Source organism: Esox lucius, chromosome 22, assembly GCF_011004845.1.
Source record: "Esox lucius isolate fEsoLuc1 chromosome 22, fEsoLuc1.pri, whole genome shotgun sequence".
Classification (NCBI taxonomy): domain Eukaryota; kingdom Metazoa; phylum Chordata; class Actinopteri; order Esociformes; family Esocidae; genus Esox; species Esox lucius.
The window spans coordinates 2,439,516-2,463,526 of NC_047590.1; the positions used below are offsets into that span (position 1 = coordinate 2,439,516).

Sequence of the window (24,011 nt, forward strand, 5' to 3'; positions counted from 1 at the left end):
AGTAGACTAGCATCAGGAGGGGCTCTCCTAGCCATACACCCACCCTGGTGCAAATGCAGACACACACAAAAACATACTGACACGTTTACACCAACACACACTAGGGCTCAGACATGTACAGACCCACACACACACCAATAACACAGGCATGCATGCACACATCAGACCTGTGTTGATGTCTCCACCAGTAGAGCAGAAGTCGGCGCCCCAGGCTCTGTACAGCCAGGCCTAGTTCCTGTCACATTCATGTGTCTTCTCCCTGGTTCTCCTGTCATGCCAGGGGAGTGAGCAGAGTGATGCGACTGACTGAGCCCTCTCGCCCCCGGTTTCTTCCATCGATCTGCTCCCAGCTCCTGGAGGGATCATTAACCTGCAGTGTGTGGCTCGGTAGTGTCTGTGTTTCCAGTTATCTGTGTGTGTTTGTGTGGGTCTGTGTGTTTGTGTGCATCTGTGCGTTTGTGTGTTTACATGTGTCTGGAGTAGGATATTAGTGAATCGTTCAGCCACTTTTATTAGATGCCGTTCGCCTGTTCTTCATTTTACGAGGAGACTGATTGGTGGGACAAACCGAACCCCTCACCCTGGTTATGGATGTAAGCAATTTGGAGAAACGTCACGGCGACATCTGCGTGCAAGGACGCCAGGAGTGCCAGACACATTTCCATTTCGCCCGAACCTAATAAACGGTGTGTTTGTCCGCGCGGTTACTGCGTGTGTGTGTGTGTGTGTGTGTGCGTGTGTGTAAGCTTCAACAAGGCATGTGTTGTGGTGAGACGTTACAAATAGAGTCCGTGGCGACAACACAACCACATTGAGATGGACGACTGCTTTGTGTGGAGCCCAATAGGGCTGTCATCCGCCTGCCAACCTGATGCTGAATCATTGGCTCCACACGTCTGTCCGAGGCTCCTTGCTTTGACAGAAGGTTTTAAACAGGAGTTATTGAGTTGTCCCCATAGGAGAACCATTTCTGGTTCTAGGTTAAACCCCCTCCAGGTTCTGGAATCCTCCTCCCAGTCCCTGAAGTTGACTGCGGTATTGATGAGAACAGCCCGTTCGGACTGTTAGTTCTCGCTGGTCTACTGGCAGCAGACCCAAAGTAAAATGAGTCCAGACTAATGTATTACAGATGTCCCTGCCCGAGTTAAACGTAATGCATTCCCCTTAAGATAACCACATCAGTCACTGTAAGTATGAGTGCATTTTACAAAACGAAGTAGCAATCAGCATTCATTCATCCATGTCCCCCCCACCCCCACCCATCTAATTCATGCTTAGGAGGTGATTAGAGAATGGGTTTTACGTGGTTTACAGAACCTGAGGAAGGTCGCCATCCAAATATTGCTTCCCACTGAAATGACCGAATCCCAAATGGCACCCTATTCCCCTGTGGGAATTGAACAAAAGTAGTGTGCCACTGGGAGCGTGCACGAATATTCAAATCACCCCTCAGTGCAAATTATGTAAGTTTCCATGGCTACAAACCTCAGTGGCTATCAATGGGCGCTAATGGTAGATGACAAGCTATCATTACCAAGTGCCAGCAGCGATATCTCATCAGGAATTAACTCAGACCACTCTCTGCCTCTAATGTGCCTCACACACACACACACATACACACACGCACACGTGCGTGCGCTGGCCCCCTCCCTGCCTCCCTGCCTCCCTGACCCTCACATCTAATTACATCGAGAGTTATTACACAAAATAAGTTCTGTTCCTGCTCACAATCACAACAAGTTGGCCTAACTGCATTTTACCTTCAAATCCCACCATTGCTCCTAACGTTTGTTGTTTTTGACAGCTGAAAGAAAACCATGATGTTGTCATAAACATTTAGACCTATAAATGGAATTAATTATTATTAGTAGTACATTTCATTTCTATTTGGCTATAGGTTTGAAGAAGGGCTCTTTCCCTGTCTGGCAATCACTACCTTAAACTCCTGCATTTAAAACCGAGGAATGTGGCTGTTACACTGTTACACTCAACCTAAAGGTTCAAAGGTACCTTGAACCCAGCAATCCAGCCTAAAGGTTCAAAGTTATCTTGAACCCAGCAATCCAGCCTAAAGGTTCAAAGGTACCTTGAACCCAGCAATCCAGCCTAAAGGTTCAAAGGTACCTTGAACCCAGCAATCCAGCCTAGCTATTCTTCTGTCTACTTGGTTTCCAACCCACCTACCGACCTATTTAGCAGTAGTGTTAATAAGAATAATAGGCTTCTAGCTGTTGTGGGGTTGTTTACATTCAACTTTCTGCTAGAATTCTGGTCATTTAGTATCCAGAGAGTTGATAAACAACCATATATCAAACACATTGCAAGTAAAACATTTGTTTTTACTGTTACAGTTCTTCAGGTTAAATTTACAAATTAAAAAATTCCTGCATTTAAATTAGATACTGTACACTACTCTGGCCCATTACTGTCTGTCGATACAGTACATTGATCTTTAGGCTGTCTTTTATGTGGAGAGTAAACCAAACTCTAGATTTACTGTGTTGGGGTACTTGTCAGAGGAGTATGCATACATTTATTGACAGGAGGGCTACACCAATTAGAAGGTAGCCTTTAAAGCAGAAGGCGGGTCCACAGTGGGTGTAGTCCAGAGGCCGTAGCAGCTGGTCGGGGTTCGCTATACTTATAAAAATAACTGCTGACTTAAAACAGAATGTAATTTTGTACCTTCTTTCTTTTATTCTTTTATATCTACTGTGTGTGTGTCTGTGGTTAAAGTAATAATTGATGTCAATGGATAATGGATGTCAAAGCTTTCATCTTTCATTCCTGCAGCTGCTCTCTATTACGTTTTCTCAGTCTGTCAAATAAATAAATGAAAAAAACCCTGGCAGATTTGAATCACATATACCATGCCATCAAATTGAAATAGTAACTGGATTTTCAAATCCAATGGAAAAAGGATCCAATATCAGAATTATCTGTATACTAGATTTACCTTGAAAAAAACATAATTTGCTTATATGATTAGTGTAATCGAATCGGTTATAAGTTCGAAGGACGTGGCTGTGGATACAATGTATCGGACTTCCTAGTTAGATCAGAACAGGAAAACGAAGGCGGGTGTGGGTGGGGGGGTAGGAGGTACCCTGCGAGGAACTAAACAGCGAGGGCTTCATCAACAGAGGTGTGAGTCTCCCTACAGGAGAAGGCAGACTAGCGGATAGCCGGACAAGGGATGTACTACGGAATACTCTCTGGCTGATAAATAGTCGACGTTGTTTACTGAATATATATAATCGTCTGGAGATAGAGATGTTTAAGTAAAACTGGCTTCGAATGTGTTGTCGGAATTGGAACTTTCATAAATTTTTCGCTGCCACGGGAACTGCTTGGACATTTTAGCTGTAACCGTGCCTCGTTTGCGTCACGGTTTGGAGTTCCCTCCCTGGCTGGACATTTTGCGTTTTGTTTAGGTTTTCGCAACAGAAAGATAACTCCATCCAGACCACATTTGGCTGGTAGGTTTATTCCCGTTCTCAGATGCGTTATTTGGGTAGCGATTGATCCTGGGGTGTGCGCTTCGCGATGGCCGCATCGGGCGGACAGAAGAGCGAGAAGTTGGACGAGGCACAGGCGTTGGCCCGGAGCTGCGCCGGGAGACCGGACTTTCTACCGTGCGATGGACTGTCCATTTGCGCGACACACAGCCACGGGAAATGCTTCAAGCTCCACTGGTGCTGCCACTTGGGATGGTGTCACTGTAAGTAACCATAATATAACTCGTCCTTGTCTACAAATCTCTGTGCTCTACGTGGTGAGATGCGCTTCGCTGTCCTCTCACTCCCTGGTTGGAAGGAAATATTTTCGTTGTTAGACTTAGTATGTTATCAGAACTATAATATGTACCTGTTTACGTGAATATTGGCCGACAGAACAGCGGCCTACTGTTTGACTTCATGCTGATTTATTAGCCTGTTAGAAATGTGTTCCTTTGCTAGATGGGCAAATACACACAGATATTGCAACAGCCCGCTTTCATAGCCGAAATAACCTACGTACGGTTTTGAAATGCATAGCCTGGATTCAGCAGATATCAAGACTGTTAGGGGACTGGAATACTGTTGCTGGTTATTGAATGTGGGCGCAGTGTTTCGGAGGTTTGTTCAGTTTGCGTGCGCAAACACAGACCTACACACACACACACACACACACACACACACACACACAAACACACTGGCAGACATACGGACAGACATACTGTATGATGAACCAGTCTTCAACCGAGGTGCCATTCATGGACCGTCACACACACAGCTGGTGCTGCAGATAGAACGAGAATTTATGATGTTACCAAGTGTGTTTGTGTGTGTGTGCGAGTTCATTCACTCTCCCATTAGTACTCAACAGACCATATCTCTCTTGCAGCTCAGACTAAGCTTTGGTCTACTGAACCTCATAATAGACTATAGTGTTTTAGAATTGATAAGAAACTCATAACCCAGTACAGTAATTCACACAGGACTGAGGGAATGTCTTTCTTCCAGGAGAAGCCATTTAGATCACTTCAAGAAATGTAAATGATTTATTCAGTAACACATTTTTATGAAGACAAACAGATAAAGCTACTACAATCTACAATGTCATCGCTACCATCATAACAAAACAATGTTCAGAACCACTGTCAACCCTAACCCATATCCTAACCCTAACCTTACCCTACACCTAGCTTTAGTGAGCAGTTGCTTATAAAGAGATTGTCATAGAACCGTCCAAAACTTTGGAACAACCAAAGGTAGACATTGAGGGTCTCAAAACCAATGAGTTATAACATTGGTCTTTATCAGTAATGTCTCTAACATATGCCCTTCGCTGTGTAGTTGTTGCCACATCACATCGCATCTCATCGCATCACACCGCATCTCACCACATCATATCACAGGGCATCAGGCCGCATCACAACACACCATATCTAACCACATCCCACTACACCCATCTAACTGCTCCTAACCACATCGCCTCTCACCACACCGCATCTAACCGCATCTCACCACATCACATCTCATCACATCTCATCACAGGGCATCAGGCCGCATTGCACCACACCGCATCTCACCACATCATATCACACCACATCGCATCTCACCACACCACATCTAACCACATCCCACTACACGCATCTAACCGCACCTCACCACATCGCCTCTCACCACACCGCATTTAACCACATCCCACCACATCACATTTAACCACACCGCATTTAACCACATCTAACCACATCCCACTACACGCATCTAACTGCACCTCACCACATCGCACCACACCGCATTTAACCACATCGCACCACACCGCATCTAACCGCATCTCACCACATCACACCACATCACATCTCACCTCATCACATCTCACCACAGGGCATCACACCAGATGTCACCAGATCACATCTCATCACATCTTATTGTGATGAGATGTGGAAAAAAGAAAGGCAGTCAGTGAGATGGCGTTTATATAGTTGTTTGTTGCTAGATTTGATAGTCTGTAGTCTGCATTGTTGATACAGTTGATAGAGGTGATGTAGTTGATAGAGGAGATAAACTTCAACACTAGCAACACTTTCAAATATTATCAGGCTTTGTTGTGCTCTCTTCAGTGATTGGCATGGGACAGGCATTGGCTTGGCTTACACAACCACTCTGAAGCTACCGGAGATCAGCTAGAAAATCTAATGCAGTGGAGTGCAGTGCTGTGTAGAATTTCACTCCAGCCATAGAAAACTTGATTCAGATTGAACTTGCATTCAATTAGCAATGACGCTTCCTGTCTGGCTGCTACACAGCACACCGTTGTCTCTTCGTCTCCTATTGCTACGGTAATGTGGAACGGAGAAGTAACCAGGACTGCTGCTCTCTTCAATGGCACAACTTCTGCATTATGGCATGATTGAAATTTAAAGGCAATAGTTCCACACTTCATTGTGTAAACGCTGCGTGTGTCGGCTGAATTGGATATTACCTTTAAAGCTACTGTTTACAGCACAAAACGTAATGTTACTGAAACACTACGTTAGATCACAAACAGTAGGTTGGCAGCCAATATAGTATCAGGAGGCGGAGTTCCAGAGTTTTTTTGTTTTTTTCTCAGTAGGGTTAACAACAGTGTCATAAAATGGCCGACATCCTGTCAGGGTTGTGGGGAGGAAAACGGTCATGTGACCACATTTCTAGAATTCCACTGAGCCACAAGGGATGGAGAGAGAGACGGACAAAGAGAGGGAAAAAAGAAAGACAGGAGAAACAAGTGAGAAAAGACACAGAGCAAAGAGAGACCGGAGTGAGACAGGAGAGTGGGAGAAGATATAGAGACAGAACTGTACAGACCAGGCAGAGACCACCTAAGTGCGCACAGCCCACAAAATGGTGGAAATGGAGCTGCACTTTGTCACTTTGTGCCAAATGAATAACCACATTGGAGACTTATTTTGCTCAGACCCATAAATTATTTGAAATCAAATAAAACATTGGTTAACTCCTATATCTGTTATGCAAAATACCTCAATGAGAATTCACAGAAGAAAGGACAGGCTGAGTGATACAGGGCCTGTCAGATTCAGAAAACACTGGCAATCTGTCAGAGAAGCAGAAAATTCATTTAACCAAGTGCCAAGGATTTGTAGTGCGAGCGTGTCTGCGCGCCAACTTCTTGACGGCAGGACAAGCCTATAAGAAAACCCATGAAAGTGTGTCATCAGGTCAGTTTTGTTCACTGTACCCATAGTGGCCGTCTGCGTCAGCCTGTGGCTACACTGTTCAGTCCTGTCATTGGCCTGCTAGCTAGGAGTTGGTCAGCTTATATTGTCTGTGACGCCTTTTGATTCCACTGTTGCTGTGTTGTTTGTTTGACCAGTTGAAGTCAGGCCGTTCTGTCCTTTTTTGTTGAGCCGACCTTGGAGACAGCAACGCACCATTGTCAAGCTGGAGTGGAATTTAAAGAGCATTTAGAATTCAAAAAGTCAATTTCAACTCTTACATTTTCTTACGCAACACACACAGCTCACTGCGGTCAGCTGTCTCTGGGAAGAGTGAGGCCTGACAGGACTGGCGGGGGGGGGGGGGGTCGCACTGAGAGGTCACCACTTGACCTCTCTGGCTTGTGCTGAACTGTCAAGCCCTTTCACAACATTCACCCCACTGACATTTTCTAAAATGCTGACCAACTCCAGTCTAATTCTCCACCAGACTCATTCAGTTAATACGAAACAAAGGTGTCTGACAACCCCCCCCCCCCCCCCCAAAAAAAACTGAACAAGTCTCTTTGATATAAAACAAATAAATCTGTGTAAATACTGTATGTGAAATCTACTGTATATTTCACATACCTGTTGGAGTTGTATGTAAATATACGACATGAAGAGTTTGAAGTGTTAATTAGACAGGATTATAAAAATACAGATCATGATTAATAAAAAAGATAATGAATAGTGAATAAACCTCCCGGGGGCTAATTTGATAATAAACAGGAATAGACGTTTGTCTTCCGGGGGGGGGCGGGGGATATGCGCACATATTCACACATACATTCACGTGCACATGCTCGCACACACACAAACGCGCACTCACCCCGGAGACAGAAGAAGTGACACATGTCTTTGTGTCCTACTTCCTGCCTTAATTTACAGGCACAACATCACCCACTGGGTGCGTCCCAAATGACACCAGTATTTATTGCCCTAATGTAGACCCATATCACACTCTGGAGGGAGTAGGGGGGCAGTTTGGACACAAAGGAGCAGGACAAGTCTGATTTGTGTGCACACACAACAATGATAGAATTAACAAATCCAGAAAACAGTTCACAATTCTAAAAAAAGTAATCATGACACTATATAGAGTTATAATGATAATGTAAATATGGGTACAAACTTGGAGTTAAGTGGTGAGCGGGAGTGGAGATGTCTAAATTCTGCTGCAGTCAGAGTAAGATGGTTCGAGGATTGATGAATAGCAAAAAGGGACCATTGTGTGCAAATGTTAAGAACGTTTGTGTGTGCGCGCGTGTGTGTGGTCAGACAGACTTGTTCAAACGCTGAGCCGTCTAATGGCTGGCAGAATCTGTATCGGTTGTCGCTCTTTGACACGGACGCTTCTGTCCTACGGTCAGCAGACGAGGAGCGCGAGGCTGGGTGTGACGGGGGTTCTGGGTAATACTTAGAGCCTTTGTTGGGCACCACTTCAGATAGATGTCATGGATGAGGCCGGCTTGTCCCTGCTACGTCCTGTAGGGCCACAGTTACAGGCTGGTATTAGTGGAGGACCCATGGGAGCATTCCCAACTTTAGTGTTGTTTTAAAAAGGCTGACATTGACATGGATAAGGGTGTGTGCCCTCTGCTACATAAAGGGAACAATCGTTTCTTCTCCTTCTCCTTATAGGCCGACCCAATTATTGGTTGTCAGTCCTTCGAGCTCGGTGTTATCTGCAAACTTGATGATGCAGTTGATTTTTGTGCAGAGCCACACACAATCGCAGTGTGATGAGGACACACCCCTGGGGGACCCCTGTGTTAACAGTCAGGGAGTAAAACAGAGGACTGAGGACACACCCCTGGGAGACCCCAGTGTTAACAGTCAGGGAGTAAAACAGAGGACTAAGGACACACCCCTGGGGGACCCCAGTGTTAATAGTCAGGGAGTAAAACAGAGGATTGAGGGGACACCCCTGGGGGACCCCAGTGTTAACAGTCAGGGAGTAAAACCGAGGACTGAGGACACACCCCTGGGGGACCCCAGTGTTAACAGTCAGGGAGTAAAACCGAGGACTGAGGACACACCCCTGGGGGACCCCAGTGTTATTTGAACCAGCTACCTTTCATATACATGCCCAACACTCTTGACCACCAGGCTACCTCGCTGCTCTTTATGATAACAGATGAGTGCAATGGGGCGACATTAGGACATTCTTGGTGATGGTGTCCTTGAAGCGAGTGAAGACTACAGCCAGGTACCAGGACCGGTTGAAGATGGTTAGAAGACACCCGGCAGCTGGTTAGGGGGGTCCCTCACCACAGCCTCCTCAAGGGCAGCAATTCCTTCCTGTTTGGCTTGTTATTGTCCGTCTTAAACCCCAATGTGTTGAACTCATCTGGGAGGGTGGTGTGTTTTGGCACCATGCAGATGGATGTCCTCTGGTAATCCTTGCCTGATGCGTTGCAGGTCTGACTTGTCAAACAGCGATTCCAGTTCCTGCAACCCTGGATGGATTTTAAGAGTTCAATGCTAGCCGGCTTTATGACTAAAACCGCCACTGATTCATTGGAACACAGACTGTTTACAATTAATGCAACTTCAGGAATGTCTTTCCTTGTCGATTAAAATGCCAAGTTAATAACACATTTTTATAAAATGGAGATGGCAAAGATCATGTAGCAACTTAATTATAAAATGATTGGATAAAATGGGCCTTGTTATTGTGCGTAAAAATGCAAAAGATGCATTCTGAGGCTTTGGTCAATAAACACATTTTTTAAACTTCCCATTTTCGGCTGGATGTGTAACATGTTGTTAATCCTTATTTAGACATTGAATACCAGATTTGAAAGCAAGTGGTTTTGATCTTGGGACACAATGACACATACACAAGCAGGAATTCAAGAGGTTTTCGACTTTGGTTGGCCCACATCAGGAGTTGTTAATGAGGGTAAAAACACCATGGTTGGAGGTCAGGACAGAGGTCAGGAGGGAGGTTGACAGACCTATTTAGAGTAGTGTTTTGAAAAACACATGAGGTTGGAGAAACTGTACATGACAGCGACTTTAGTCGAAATAATTTATTTAGTGTGATGAGCCGGAGACAGAGAGAGGAAGGGAGAGACTGAAGGAGAGAGAGGAAAGAGAGTAAATGAATGCTGTTCTGTAATAACTGACTATGCTAGTTTCTGACCCTGTAGGTCTCATAAGACAGTAGAACACAGTAGAAGTAACAGGTGTAGCTGTGGGCTCTGTTGAGAATGTTAAACATGAAGGTTACAGACCTTCATTTGTTGTTGCAAGAATTATCATTTTATTTGTATTCTTACAGGAGGAAAACATTTTATTTATACAGGGTGTAACTTTAAGGTTTCTAAAATGTACTATCAACTTAAAACATGACTTAATTTGCCCTAGCAAAGAAATGTATATGCCCTTTCAAAAATGTTAATTTACCACGAACCAAATAGCATATTCCCGTTTCCTGTTGCTGCAGGATGATTCTACAGCTGAAGAAAGCAGGGTCTAATTAAGATCCAGCACCTGTTCGTGCCCTCTGTTCATAAAGCAGGGTCTAATTAAGATCCAGCACCTGTTTGTGCCCTCCGTTAATAAAGCAGGGTCCAATTAAGATCCAGCACCTGTTCGTGCCCTCTGTTCATAAAGCAGGGTCTAATTAAGATCCGCCACCCGTTTGTGCCCACAGTTCATAAAGCAGGGTCCAATTAAGATCCAGCACCTGTTCGTGCCCTCCGTTAATAAAGCAGGGTCTAATTAAGATCCAGCACCTGTTCGTGCCATCCGTTCAGAAAGCAGGGTCTAATTAAGATCCAGCACATGTTTGTGCCCTCCGTTCATAAAGCAGGGTCTAATTAAGATCCAGCACCTGTTCGTGCCCTCTGTTCATCTACACTTGGTAGCTGACTGAACTCTGAGTGGTGTACTGGATGAACCCTCGAACAGGCTGAGTGGGCACAGAATGTCTCCCAAATAGCCCCCTGTTCTTTATTTAGTGCACTATTTCAGACCAGGGGCCCTGCCCTACATGAGTGCCCGATGAATGAGGCAGGGGCCCATTTTGGACACGGCCGTAGCATTAGCATTCATCGGAGGAGCTTCAGTCTTGCGTGGGGAGGGGCGGTGAGCTGTTAGCAGACTGTGTGTTAGTAGCCACATAAAGTATGAATTATTGAAAGAAAAGAGAGGGAAGTAGAATGTGAGAGCGGGAGAAGAGCACTTTACACACTGACCCAGAACTAAGGGAGAACCCAGGGAATTGCTCAGAGGAGAACCCCTCTCTTCACCTCATAGAACCCGTTTAGAAAACATCAGGCCACTGAACATTTGCTACATTCAAATAATTAGTTTTGAACCCCTTCAGGATTGAACTGAGAACAGAGAGCGTCGACAGTTACAGGTGACAGTAAAGGTGCTTTAACTGTGAGCAATTAAGCAAAAAGAAACCTAAATATACAGTGAAACGTACAGTGGGCAGGAGATACCCCCCCCCCCCCCCCTTGTGAGACAATTAGCTCTTAACTGATTGGATCGACTGATTCCCAGTTCCCAAACAGATATGAAAGTCCTCCTCCTAACTCTCCCAGATGAATACAGTACCAAGTTTTACTCTAAATAGGAGGAGGAGTCTATGATACATACATGCATGATGAATATCTGAATGGACGGCCAAATGAACACATTACCATATGAATGGACGGCTGTATGAATGATATACCGTATTAATTATTGACTATATGAACGATTGAACACATAAATGGACGGATGGCTACAGCACTGTATAAGGCACAAGCTGCAGGAGGCTTTGCTAACCCCCCTCTGGCATTTTACAGACGACGTTTCGGTATTTGATCACACCGTTCATTCAGGAATTTTTGAGCACAGCAGGTTATGAAAGGTTTTAGTGTATTCCTAGATATGAAGAGGCTTTGAAAGTTCCCGATTTCCACTAATTGTTTTAGACTAAAAATCTACCCATAACCTAGCGGTTAATGACAAAATAATTTACACTTCCTGTTTCATTATTTTCTTGCTGTGAGCAACCTGCTCAGATTAAGATTCGGCATCTGTTTCTTTCCATGTCAGTATACGCCAGGGCTTTGTCTGGTTCTTTCCTCCATCAGTTCCTCTGGTTTGTGTGTGCGTGTGTATGGTAGTGTGTGTGTGTGTGTGTGTGTGTGTGTGGGGGGGGGGGTTCTCATCAGTCCCTGGTGGCCAGATTGGAGGGCTACATGTTTTCTTTGTGATTACTGTAACTAGGGGAACAGGAAGTGAAACTAGGGCTTGAGAAATTGAACGGATTTGGATACGAATAATGTTTTATTTCACATTTGTTGGGACACATAATGGGAGACTATGGATTGACTGAAATGTCTCTTCTACGATTGTTCGCATTAGTTTTCTCAGCCTGTTCAATACAAAAGGCTGTTCATTTCAGATTAAATATGATATGTTTATATTTATATATGTATGTATATATTTTTTAATATGTCCTCCGCAGTACGTTCTAGAGTTTACACTGTTTATACTGTATGTGAATTGCTGTTACAGAGATCTTAAAGAGGCTGATGATGAATAAGAATCAGTCATAGCTATTAAGTGATGTCGTCAGCCAATTACTGGGAATTATCGGTTTAATGTCACTGCCAGAGCTAATACTATATGTCATCTCTCATTAGTGTGTATGTGTGACAAAGAGAGAGAGAGAGCCTGCATGTGTGTGAAGAGAAGGGGTAGATTCCCATCTCTGCTGGAAAGCTCAGCCTAATCATAGGTAAACGGTTTTAAATACCACTGGGTCCCAGGATGCATCTCTTTGATTAAATTATATCCAATCAGGTGAGAGAAATGTCAACAAGAAACTGTTAAGATGCACTGCTTTTCTTTGTGAGTTGGCATCTATTGTATATATTTAATTAAATAGTATATTAAATAGTATATTCTCTGTTGAGAATATTAAACATGAAGGTTACAGACCTTAATTTGTTGTTGCAAGAATTATAATTGTATTTGTATTTTTACAGGAGGAAAACATTTTATTTATTCAGGGTGTAACTTTAAGGTTTCTAAAATGTACTATCTACTTAAAACATGACTTAACTTGCCCTAGCAAAGAAATGTATCAGCCCTTTCCAAAATGTTAATTTACCACGAACCAAATAGCAATTTCACATTTCCTGCTGCTGCAGGATGATTCTCCAGCTGAAGAAAGCAGTGTCTAATTAAGATCCAGCACCTGTTCGTGCCCTCTGTTCAGAAAGCAGGGTCTAGGGTTTGAGAAAATGAATGAAAGCCTGTTCAATACAAAAGACATAGGTCACTTTGGATGAAATATGTTTTGTTTATATATATGTATGTGTATGTCCTCCAGTTAATTAATCTGTTTGAATTTTGTCTTGTGTCAACATTTGAAACATAAATGTCGGTACTCTGTAGTCTGATAAAACATAAGTCATGAACAGATCAGAATTATTTTGGAGGCAGATTAGTGAGTCTTCAAATGAAGCCCTAAGTTAACTTGTATCTGACCTGCTATGAACCCAGACTGAGGACGTGGACGGACTGTAATGGTGATGCGGTAAACAAGTGTTTTCATGTCCTCGATTGAACAGCGCCACTGCAGAACAGAGCCTTCCACCACGCCCACACATTCCAAGATAATCACCCCACTGAAACTGACAACCCACTCTAGAAATGTCACACATTTCTCAGAAACTCTCACCTCTAAAAAGTCTCACCTCTGTCTAAAAGTGACTTAAGCTTTCCTCTGAAATATCACCGCCAATCACAATCAAAAGGAGGTTCATTTCGGAGAGGGGATCTGTCCCAATTGGATGGAATCGGTTGTCACTTTCCTTGTCTTCCACTTGCAGTCCAAGAGTGGGACTCTTCTGCAGGGAGATTTTGGATGGCCATGTGGCCAGAGTGGACCTTTAAATGTTTATTTTATGCCACTATCAAATTTCCAGTTAAATAAACCAGAGTGTTTGTGGATGTGTGCTGCTGGTGACAGTGATTGTCTCTCCTCACTTGCCATCAGGTCGACAAGTCGCTCATGTGTGGAAGTGTTTAGGTCCGTGTAAGAAAAGCAACTGTTCACAATGCAGGAAATAGACTAGATCACTTCTGACTCATAGAACACAAAATGTGCCCCAGTTTGCAGGTTCCTAGTGTGTTAGATGGAACATGTTCAGTAGGACCTAGAACGTTATCTTAACAGTAAAGATGACTATATTCTCACCAATATCTTAACTAATGGACTGGGAGACAGAGCGTTCATCACAGTCCAGAACAGTGAGTTTCCCTGCAGTCTGAGACCAGTCCAGAACAGTGAGTTTCCCTACAGTCTGAGACCAGTCCAGAACAGTGAGTTTCCCTACAGTCTGAGACCAGTCCAGAACAATCAGTTTTGTGTTAAGCTCAGCTACTCTCACCACACAAACAGTTTGGTTATTAATTTCCCTTAGAACAATTTGTGGGATTCGGATCACATTGGAAAACAGATGTCAGATCTTTGGCGCCACTTTGCAGCTTCATGACCACAGACAGGAGGGAAAGGTCAATCAAATAAAGCGTGGTTTAATACTCACTGCTCAGCGACTTGCCCCCCCCCCCCACCCCCACCCCCCACGCTACAGCAACATTATTAAAGTGATGTCTGGGATTGCTTTATATTTCGTGACTGCGGTACACACCGATTGGTTCATTCATTAGAGTAAATGTAGGGGAGCTTATCCATGATTTGTACCAGCGGTTTCCTCCCCTGCGTCTCTCATGAAGCGCTGCACATTTGGTCTTTCACTTCTAGCCCGGACCTTTTCGTAAAGTAATCTGTGCAACATTGCATGTTTTATTTTAATCTTCGTAACAAGCTCCTCTGGAAGAAATCTTAACGCCCCCACATTACTGGGCTTGGGGACTGGCCACAGTGTTTGGGAACACTGGCAAAGCCTTTTCTGCCACCAGTGGATGGCGAGGATGAAGTTAACCTCATTCGTTGGGTGGCCAGTCCTACGGGATTGCTTTACTAATCAGCTGGAGATAGATGACCTGGACATGGCAGGGATTCTAGATGATTTGATGGTGGAGGCTTGTGTTATGGGAATTCAGTCCCTCAAACACATCCTATTTCGGTGTGTGATGAAGTCACTGTGCTGCCAGCCAGTCGGAGACGATGTGATGCTCTCACGCACAACGTCAACATCTGGGCAGAAGCTGCTACTGTACACGAGCCACTCAGAAACAGGATTAAACCAGCTGAACTAACAGCCACTACGATGCTGCTGGTAGGAAACAAACAGTATTAGTTCTCCCAGATGTGTCATGATGCCGTTTAGTGGAGCTCTTCATTGTCATCAGCCTCGACTGCCATTGGACACCGTTTAATGTTTATCTTGACCTTTCACCCTGGACCACATTAATTCCTGCTGTCACTGCCCACACCACCTGGTTGTCCCTGTCCACCTGGTTGTCCCCTGTCCACCTGGTTGTCCCCTGTCCACCTGGTTGTCCCCTGTCCACCTGGTTGTCCCTGTCCACCTGGTTGTCCCCTGTCCACCTGGTTGTCCCCTGTCCACCTGGTTGTCCCCTGTCCACCTGGTCGTCCCTGTCAACCTGGTCGTCCCTGTCCACCTGGTTTTCCCCTGTCCACCTGGTTGTCCCCTGTCCACCTGGTCGTCCCTGTCCACCTGGTTGTCCCTGTCCACCTGGTCCTCTCTGTCCACCTGGTCCTCCCTGTCCACCTGGTCATTCTTGTCTAACTGGTCGTCCCTGTCTTTGTCCACCTGGTTGTGCAGCTGATCTGAATTCTGCCTAATGACTCTGGACCCAGACCATCTGTATTTATTGAGCCAAAATTAATCTGAAAAAAATTATGCTGTCGACTGAAAAGGTCCTGTACTCTTGCTTGCCCTTTGGAGTTTCAAGCTGGGTATCTGTAAAAGCACTGCTGATGTAAAATGGACTTCATAAAATACATCTGATAGATTGAGGCAAACTTATAGGATGTTATGTTAAAACCACAGAGCAGCTAGTTACTGTATATAACAGGTTGTAGCCGTCTATGTATGTACCCAAAAGTCAGCCCCTTGGGCTACCGAATACAGTACTGAAGAAAATACTTGAAAACAGTGTTTGGTAACGCACAAAGACATCTCTTTCCTTCTTTGTATTTTCCCACTTGTAAACTAATTTCATATCTGTAGTTTTTCAATTCACTATTCTGTCTCTCTTCACCTCTTCCTTTATACAATGTTAACCTCTCTAATCATCTTCTGACAGCATTTCTTCATGCGCTCTCATCCCCTCTCTCTCTCATCCCCTCTCAAACAAAACCTCTTTCTGTCTTTTTATCTGGCCCTCTCATTTTTTCCCCCTCGCATCTAATAAAAAAAACAAAGCACACACACCGCCACTTTCCTCTCCTCCCTCCTCTTGGTTTTATCCAGTCTGATCTGTTTTACTTCAGGACATAAAGCTTCAGACGCGCTATGAAGGAAAACCAACACAGAGAAACAGGCATGAACTTGTCATGTTTTAACCTTGATTTTTACAGCTTATCCACCACAACTTTTGAACAGGGCCAACGATACTCAGGTCAAAGGAGTAGGGAGTAGAAGTGCGCTATGTATGGAATAGGGGGCCATTTGAGACGTCGTCACCCCCGAGTTCCTCCAGGTTTCAGGATTCAACCCACTCTGTATTAGTCCCTTTGATCTTAGGTGTAGTTTATATTCTAACATCTTTAAAAGGAAACTGACTCCCTCTCTTAGCGTCTCGTCTTCAGGGGTCTTTGTGCTGCTCCAGATCAAAGTTCTTCTTCTTTACCTCTTCTCACTCTCCTTTTCCCTCTGTCCTTCCGCCTCTCTCACTCTCTTTTCCATCTCTCCTTCCCCCTATCTCCTCCTCCCTCTCTCTTCTCCATCGGTCCTCCATTTGTCCTTCTCTCTCCTACCCCCCCCTCTCCTTGCCCCTCTGTCCTTGTCCTCTTCTTAGTCGGTCCTTGTCCCTCTCTTTTCAGCCTGTCATTCTGTCTTTCTCCCTCTCGCTGTTCTCAGTCTGTCCATCTCCTTCCTTCCTCCATCCATGGTCTGTGTAGGGTTGGCTAGCTGTGTGGGCTGTCCGACAACAATCATGTGTCAAGAGGAGGAGAGATGACTGATATTTAAGTGTAAAGGCATTGTTTACCAGAGGGGAAAAAAGGAGAAAAGCAGAAAATTAAAGAGGGGGGCTACGTCTCCATCAAGGTGCCCCTGGCAACACAGCAGGACAGAGAGAGACAGAAACCGAAAGACACACCGCGTATACAAAGACAAATCACATAAGCACGGTTTCTCATTTTCTATTTTCATGAATATCCATATTTAATTTAGTAATTAATTCCATTGCCATATGGGATAAATAAGTAACTCCTCTCGTCTCCCCCTCACCCCTCTCTCTCCTCTCCCCCCCCCCCCCCCCCTCTCACCCCAGGTAAATATGTGTACCAGCCGATGACCAATGTGTGCCATCTTCCCAGCACCCCAGTGCCTGCTGCAGTCACAGACCACGCCCACACTATGGACCTCACTGTCCTATTGGCCGAAAGCTTCCTCAGGACTGCCCCTGCCTTCCAAGCCCCGCCTTGCCCGGAGTCTCCCAAGTTCTGCGTGATCTCAGACCTCTTTGTGGATGACTACATGGTGAAGCGCATCAACGGGAAGATGTGCTACGTCCAGAGGCCCCAGCCACCAACCATGCCCAGCCCGCCGCAGTCCCATCCCCCCCGGCTCCGCAACCCAGCAGCCCAGCCCAAACCCCAACTGACCCCCGGACTGCAGACACAGGGCAGACCACGCCCCCAGGGCCACAAGCCCAGCCCCCTGGCAGACAAGGTCACCGCCCCCAAAATGGATCACTGCTCCTCGCCGTCAAGCTCAGAGGATTCTGGGATAAATGCCCTTGGCAGCCATTACATGGAATCATGTGACGAGGGTTCAGAGGACGAGGAGGACGACGAGGAGGATGAGGAGGAAGAGGATTTGAGCAGTGACGGTGGAGACTCTAGTCCAGGAAGTATGTGGGACCAGGATGAGTGCTCCTTGCTGTCCCCGTCCAAGTCCACGGTGGAGATCATCGAGAAGATTGAGACAACGGTCTAAGACCACTGGCCCGGTCGCAGAGACATCTGGTTTAGCGTCTCTCACACACAGACTGCCAACGCTCCCCTAGCAACAGTTCAGTAGTCATACAATCCAGAATAGTGACCTGTCACCTATGACGTTTGACCTTTAACCCTGGAACCCCAGCATGGTGTGAATACTGCCTATTCCGCCCTGCTTCGACCCTCGCGGTCTCACTCCAACTCGATACAGAACGTCCGTCGACGGCAGAGAACCCAGTCAAGAACAAGAGCACAAGTGGTGTTATCTGAACAGCCCAATCTAATGGCCAACCAAACAGACGCGGAACCAGAACAACACGTGTGACTAAATGGATTGCAGGGCTGGTATGTTTTACAAAGACAACAAAGTGGCAACCTGTAGACCTCCGGTTATCTGTGTAGAACACTACTTATGACCAGTGACCAGCGGGGATCAGTCAAAGGGAGTGAACTATGGAGGGGATAGGGAGGCATTTGAGACCCACGCACATCTTACATCACCTCTGCACTAACAAGCATCTTCACTAGCATAAAGCACAAACAAGGAGATGAGAGGACGGTCAAGAGAGAAAAACAATGCCAAGATGAATGCTTGACATCGAAGGCACGTCTGAATTATTACGCAACGTTGAGTTCGCGGACGACTGGCTGCGGCGGGAACGAGGAAAAAAAGAGTGAGATCGTACAGACTGGACGTCGTACCTGGCCAAGGCTTTCTGACAATCATCCGACTGGAATCGACCACCTGAGACCCTGCTGACAGAAGATCATTCACATGTAGCATTCAAGGCTGAGTAGAGGGAGCACTGGGCTCGGCCAGATCCTTGTATTTTGATAATGTTAAATATTGTTCTAATTCTAGATATCAAATAGCACTATATAAACATGGTATTTCCCACGTAATGTTAATGGCTTAGATGGCTGCCATAGAATGTTGTAGTGTCATGTAAATGTACCATGAGAGATGGAAGCGGACCAGTAATTTAAGGGACAATCAATGAGGAGCTATGGGTTCACAGATCACTTTCAGGGGTCCTGTTTAACACAAGGCCAGGGTTGTTTCCAGTGCGTGACTTGGGCTAAAATAAGTGCAGGAACTGCCAAATCGCACTTTAAACTATGTTCATCTACATGTATTTGTTCATAAGGCTTATTCCAATAAGGCTTGGTCTTTTGCCTAAAAAAGGAACCGTAACGCTGTTTGCCTGAATTTAGAACACTGTTCCGGCCCAAGTCAAGCACTGCTTGTGGGTTTGATTCCCATGGGGGGAAATGAGGGAGAAAAAGAATGAAAATGTAGTCATTGGCTGTGTGGATAAATGTGTCTGCTAAATTACTGAAATATAATTTATTTTACAGAGAATGTATACAGCCCTTTGTTGAAGATGTCTTTCATACCTTAACAAGAATTAAAATTGTCCGCAACTAGAAATGTTCTCATTTGCCAATAAACTTGACAGCAAAGCCTGAGGCAGCTATCAAATTTACTAGCCGGCATAGAAGAGTTGCTGCTAACGAAACAGTTTTAATCAAAAGTTTCATCCTAGCTTGTTAATATGACACTCAAATTCAACAATGCAAATGTTTTCAGTTGGTCTATTGCTCGACGGCAGTTTAAAGAATGACATAGTCTTAGAATTCTTCTGTGTGGACATCCTGTGTGTTGTAAGACAATAATTCACACTCTAGAATTCCCTTCCAGCCAACCAGAAATTAGTATTCAACAATGCCGTCGTATGAATAGGGATTTCTGGATCCATTGCTATGTAGAGGTTCACGCTGGCAAATGAATACATTTCTACTGGGTAATACGTTAAATTACGGTCATGGGATGAAAGACATGACCAACATACCAGTGTGCATTCTCTGGAAAATAATAGCAACTCTGCAGACTCCACTAAATAAAACACCTTCCACGTTCAATATTTTCCTGAGTTTGCACGGCCCTCTGTTGATTATCACGTATATCAACACACGGCACGGTGTGTGTGTTTTGCTGAGCTGGTTAGGAAGAGGAGATGACTGGACATCTAACCAATGATTCTCTTTATTTCCCCATCGTTCTGTGTACGTAGTGCACAAAGCCGTCATGTTCCTGTTGGCCTCCAAATGATAGACCCAATCACACGTCACTGGTCTTGAACAAAGCACACATTTCTGTTCTGTAAGCACAGAAGCTGTAGACACAGGCACAAGTGTTTTGGGTGGTTTGTATTACTCTGACCGAAACTGAAGCTTAACATCAGTGACTGGAGAAACAACACCCTGTACACACACCAATGATTATAACATATTATTAATATTATTATTAAAGGTAAAAAAAAAACAAGAAAAAGCTATATACATTATTGTTGTTATTCTTATTTTTCTTATAAATTATTGAACTAAAAGACAAGGTCTGCATGCTGTGTTTTGTGGAGTTATTTGTACATTACAATATGTACTGTGAAATGAGTCCTTTGAAGCAGTATGCTAACACAATACAACCATGAACTCTGGTGTTGTAATAGGTTTACTATTCTACTCCCCCTCTCCTACTTCATCTGCTCTCTCTCTCTCTCTCTCTCTCCTCTCTCTCCTTTCCTCTCCTCCGTTCCTTCTGTATTCCATTTTCTCTCTCCATCCCTCCCAGTCTAGTTCCATCACCGTACAGGAGATAACAGCCCAGCCAGAACCACCTCTACTAATGAGATAACACATTACAGAGACATCTGCTCTACCAAGACATCTCTCTCTCTCTCTCTCTCTCTCTCTTATTCTTTGTCTTTTCTCTCTCCCTCCCAAAGCCCTCCTTCTCCCTCCTTCTGCCTCTTATTCTTTCCTTGCTCCCTCATGTCACTCTTTCGTGTTGTCCTCTCTATCCCCATTCTTTCTGGTGAAGAAAAGCTGTTTACGGTCATCTGGGAGACAGAAACTGTGAAACCACTGCGGAGAAAGAAAAATCCATTCACATCACTTGTCAATCACAGTGTAGAAGCATTCCAGTACAGAACTATACATTTGCACACTGGAAAACCCACTCAAAACGACAACAATTAGTTGAATGTATTTCCATATAATTCGCCTGACATGCTTCACACCCGGGTAAATTTAAGATACACCAGACAGTCACCAAAAACAATAGCATTTTCCAGCTTTCATTCTCAACCTATCAAAATCCACCTCGGGCATGGAAAAAGACATTCACATCAGTTGTCAATAGTAATAGGTGTATAAACCCATGGAGTCCTGAGGCCTGGCTATCCACTCACAGACGCATAGACCCACAACAATAAATGTCTTTCATTTAATTCGTCTGACACGCTTCGCACCCAGGAGAATTCCAGACACAACAGGCACCAAAAACAACACAATTTCCCTGCACTCGTTCTCAAGCTATCAAAACAGACCTCGGGCACGAAAACATTGATTAAAAAAAAACTTCAGTTATTCACCCTAATGGTGGAGGAACAACGCTTTCTCTCTCTGTCTTTAAAGCAGCCTCCCTGTTTCAGTCCATGTGGTGTTTGGCTGGAGGTTGGAGAAGGGCTCTACAGCATCTTGAAAGCCCTTCTTCCCTCTACAGTGAACAGGGGTATAGAAGGAATGAAGGGTGTGTAATGGGAACTAGAGAGAGAAGGCATAATGGTGCACATGGGACTAGCAGAGGCGGGGGGGTATCTAGGTGACAACACAAACACACAACAGCACTCCAGGTAAGTGGGTGGTTAGGGAAAGAGTACCTATTAAGGCCTACACATTAAGGCCACCAAAATCTAAGTTTAGACATTCCTACTATAAACTGCACAATTCTTTCAAAACAAATAGAGAGTGAATTAAAGGTTAGTCATTTGAAGTTCTATGAATTTACTTGCGCCATATTTTCACTAAAGTCGAAAATCCTTCAGTAACATTGTGAATGCTTAGCCAACAGATGCTCAGCGGGAAACAAACTCCACCCGCACAAGTTGCCCATCTGAACGGTGGCGCTAAAGTTAATTAATACTTAATTCAACCATGCACTCAAGATGATGTCTCACTTCAAAAATGTGACTCATGATATGAAGCTAATAACAATGAAAGTCAATATTTTATATTATTAACAAGATCAATATGTTGTAGCATCCCTAGCACAAAAAGCTTTTGGTATTTTTGGCATCAAATCCAAAAAATAACATATTTGCACTCATTAAAATATGATATAGGCTGTATGAATGCAATAAAAACACCTATGCCATCTGTTTCAGTACAGAGTAAACAAAGTGGCTTAAAAGAAATGCCAGTGGTTTACAGTAAAAAATATTAATAAAATATTTGACTAACCTATTATAAAATAAAATGTACTGGACACAAAGATACACAGAGACCACAACACTATGCAAAGTTTATATTGATCTTGATTAATGATTTGTTTAGGCCCACCTCAAAATAAGGGATAGTACACTTTCAATGTGCTCTGAAATAATTTGAAATGGATATTTCGAATATTAGGTGTATATTATAAGGTGTTGTTTTGTTTTCGCCAAACATGGTGTTGGGCATTGCAGCCAAAAAACACCTCCACAACTCTTCTGTCCAAAGCCCATTGTACCAGTATTTTTGGTATTGTAAGTCAAGTTATTATATATATATTTTGGTTCATCAGATTCAAGGAACACAATTTTATTCAGTACGTTATCTTTATGTATCTATGTTGTCAATTGTGTTTATGTATTTAGTTTAAAATAGTGACGTGAAGCCTATGTAAGGATGTTAAAAACCATTCAAAAACGCAGTCCACTTTTAAAACAAGAAAAGCCTTGTTCAGCCGGCCCACAATAAAATGTGTTAATCGTGGCTGCCCTCTCGAGAATCGAAGCCGGGTCGCCCAGGTGAAAGGCATTGTCGTTAACCGCATTAGTATAGCCTCTTCGCGTTATATTATTATCACTCATTAACATCACGCCAAGTTTGCATATTTTGTTAGACACTATTAACTAGCGTAAAACTGAGTAATGCTTCTTATTAAGTTTACCACAAATAGCATCCATGAAATGTATGTATTTTGCCACTGGCCGTTTTAACAGCTTATTAGCCATTCGTGAATGACATTGATACAATAACTACTGTAATATTGGTGACGATAACATACTTATTTTTCAAGTAAAAAGACGAGAGAATCGTGAAGCCAGCGAAGTGTTTGTCTATCCTGAACAAATCCTAATATCCACCAGAACCGTTTTACTTCAAGCTTCCTATTACGTAGCTATACGTACAGTTGTAACCAGCTACGTTTTTTCCCCCTGAACCTCAGGCATAATGCGTTATGACTGTTACGGGACCTGTTGCGCCTCTAACCATTATGCTATTTAACAAGGGTCGGAAGGAGACATTGCAACCTAGTAAAGTCGAGAATCAGACCCTCCACGAATCAGACTGTTGCTAAACTAACTGCCTGGAAATGTCTTGAATAGAATGTAGTTCTCCGTCTCCAAATTTCGCTATTGATGTTAACAACAGTATTTCATCTTGACATTACCTTGCGTTAGCTAGCTAGGCCCGGTAATTTCATTCTTACCTGTCTTTGTAAAATTTCAGGTGTCTCAGAAAGTTAGATGGTATGCTATCGCATCAGTAAATTTAGTTTTGTGTACTTCTGTCATTTTCCTCCCCACCACAATATAGTCCTAGAATACAACTGTCAAAATCGACCTCACCTCAATGAAGTGGCGAAGGGGACATTGTTTTAGCCCATAACTCACTGCAGGCATGTTCCAGTAGCCGTCTCCTCCAATCAGCTCTAAATACAAGGCCTCGAGGCCTGCAAGCCACTCGCTCCCTCCCTCTCAATTATTCCTGTTAACACCCCCTCCCTCTTTTTTTTCTCATCTCTCCATTAGGAAAAAATAACTTGAAATGAAGAACTGAGCCAGCTTTGGCCTTTATTCTCCATCTGAATGCACACGCCAACACGGACAACATGTTCATGTAGATGTGGAAGTTAATACTTATGCGAGGTTGGGAAGAGAACGTCTATTAATCAGAGCAAGACTGCATGCCAAAGAGTGCTTAGTGGCGCGCGTACAAACACCCACACATCTAAAGCCTCGCCCGCCGGTACCTATCGATCCACACCAGACAGACAACCACTTCAGATACCTCAGCACTTCAAGACGGTTTTCTACCACCGAAGAA

General features: G+C 44.1%; 1 protein-coding gene across 1 annotated transcript; it reads left to right on the top strand.

Moving 5' to 3' along the window:
* Positions 1 to 3,111: 3,111 nt before the first annotated feature.
* Positions 3,112 to 20,218, top strand: c22h3orf70 (chromosome 22 C3orf70 homolog). Its single transcript, XM_029116832.2, has 2 exons — positions 3,112 to 3,721; positions 17,189 to 20,218. The coding sequence occupies exons 1-2, from the start codon at positions 3,547 to 3,549 to the stop codon at positions 17,854 to 17,856; spliced, it is 843 nt and encodes a 280-aa protein (XP_028972665.1). The 5' UTR covers positions 3,112 to 3,546; the 3' UTR covers positions 17,857 to 20,218.
* The last annotated feature ends 3,793 nt before the right edge of the window (positions 20,219 to 24,011 follow it).

Bases quoted from the DNA above. Each gene is read 5' to 3' on its own strand.
- c22h3orf70 (XM_029116832.2), top strand. From the start codon at position 3,547: ATGGCCGCATCGGGCGGACAGAAGAGCGAGAAGTTGGACGAGGCACAG. The intron at 3,722-17,188 runs GTAAGTAACCAT...CTCTCACCCCAG, and splicing joins CCACTTGGGATGGTGTCACT to GTAAATATGTGTACCAGCCG.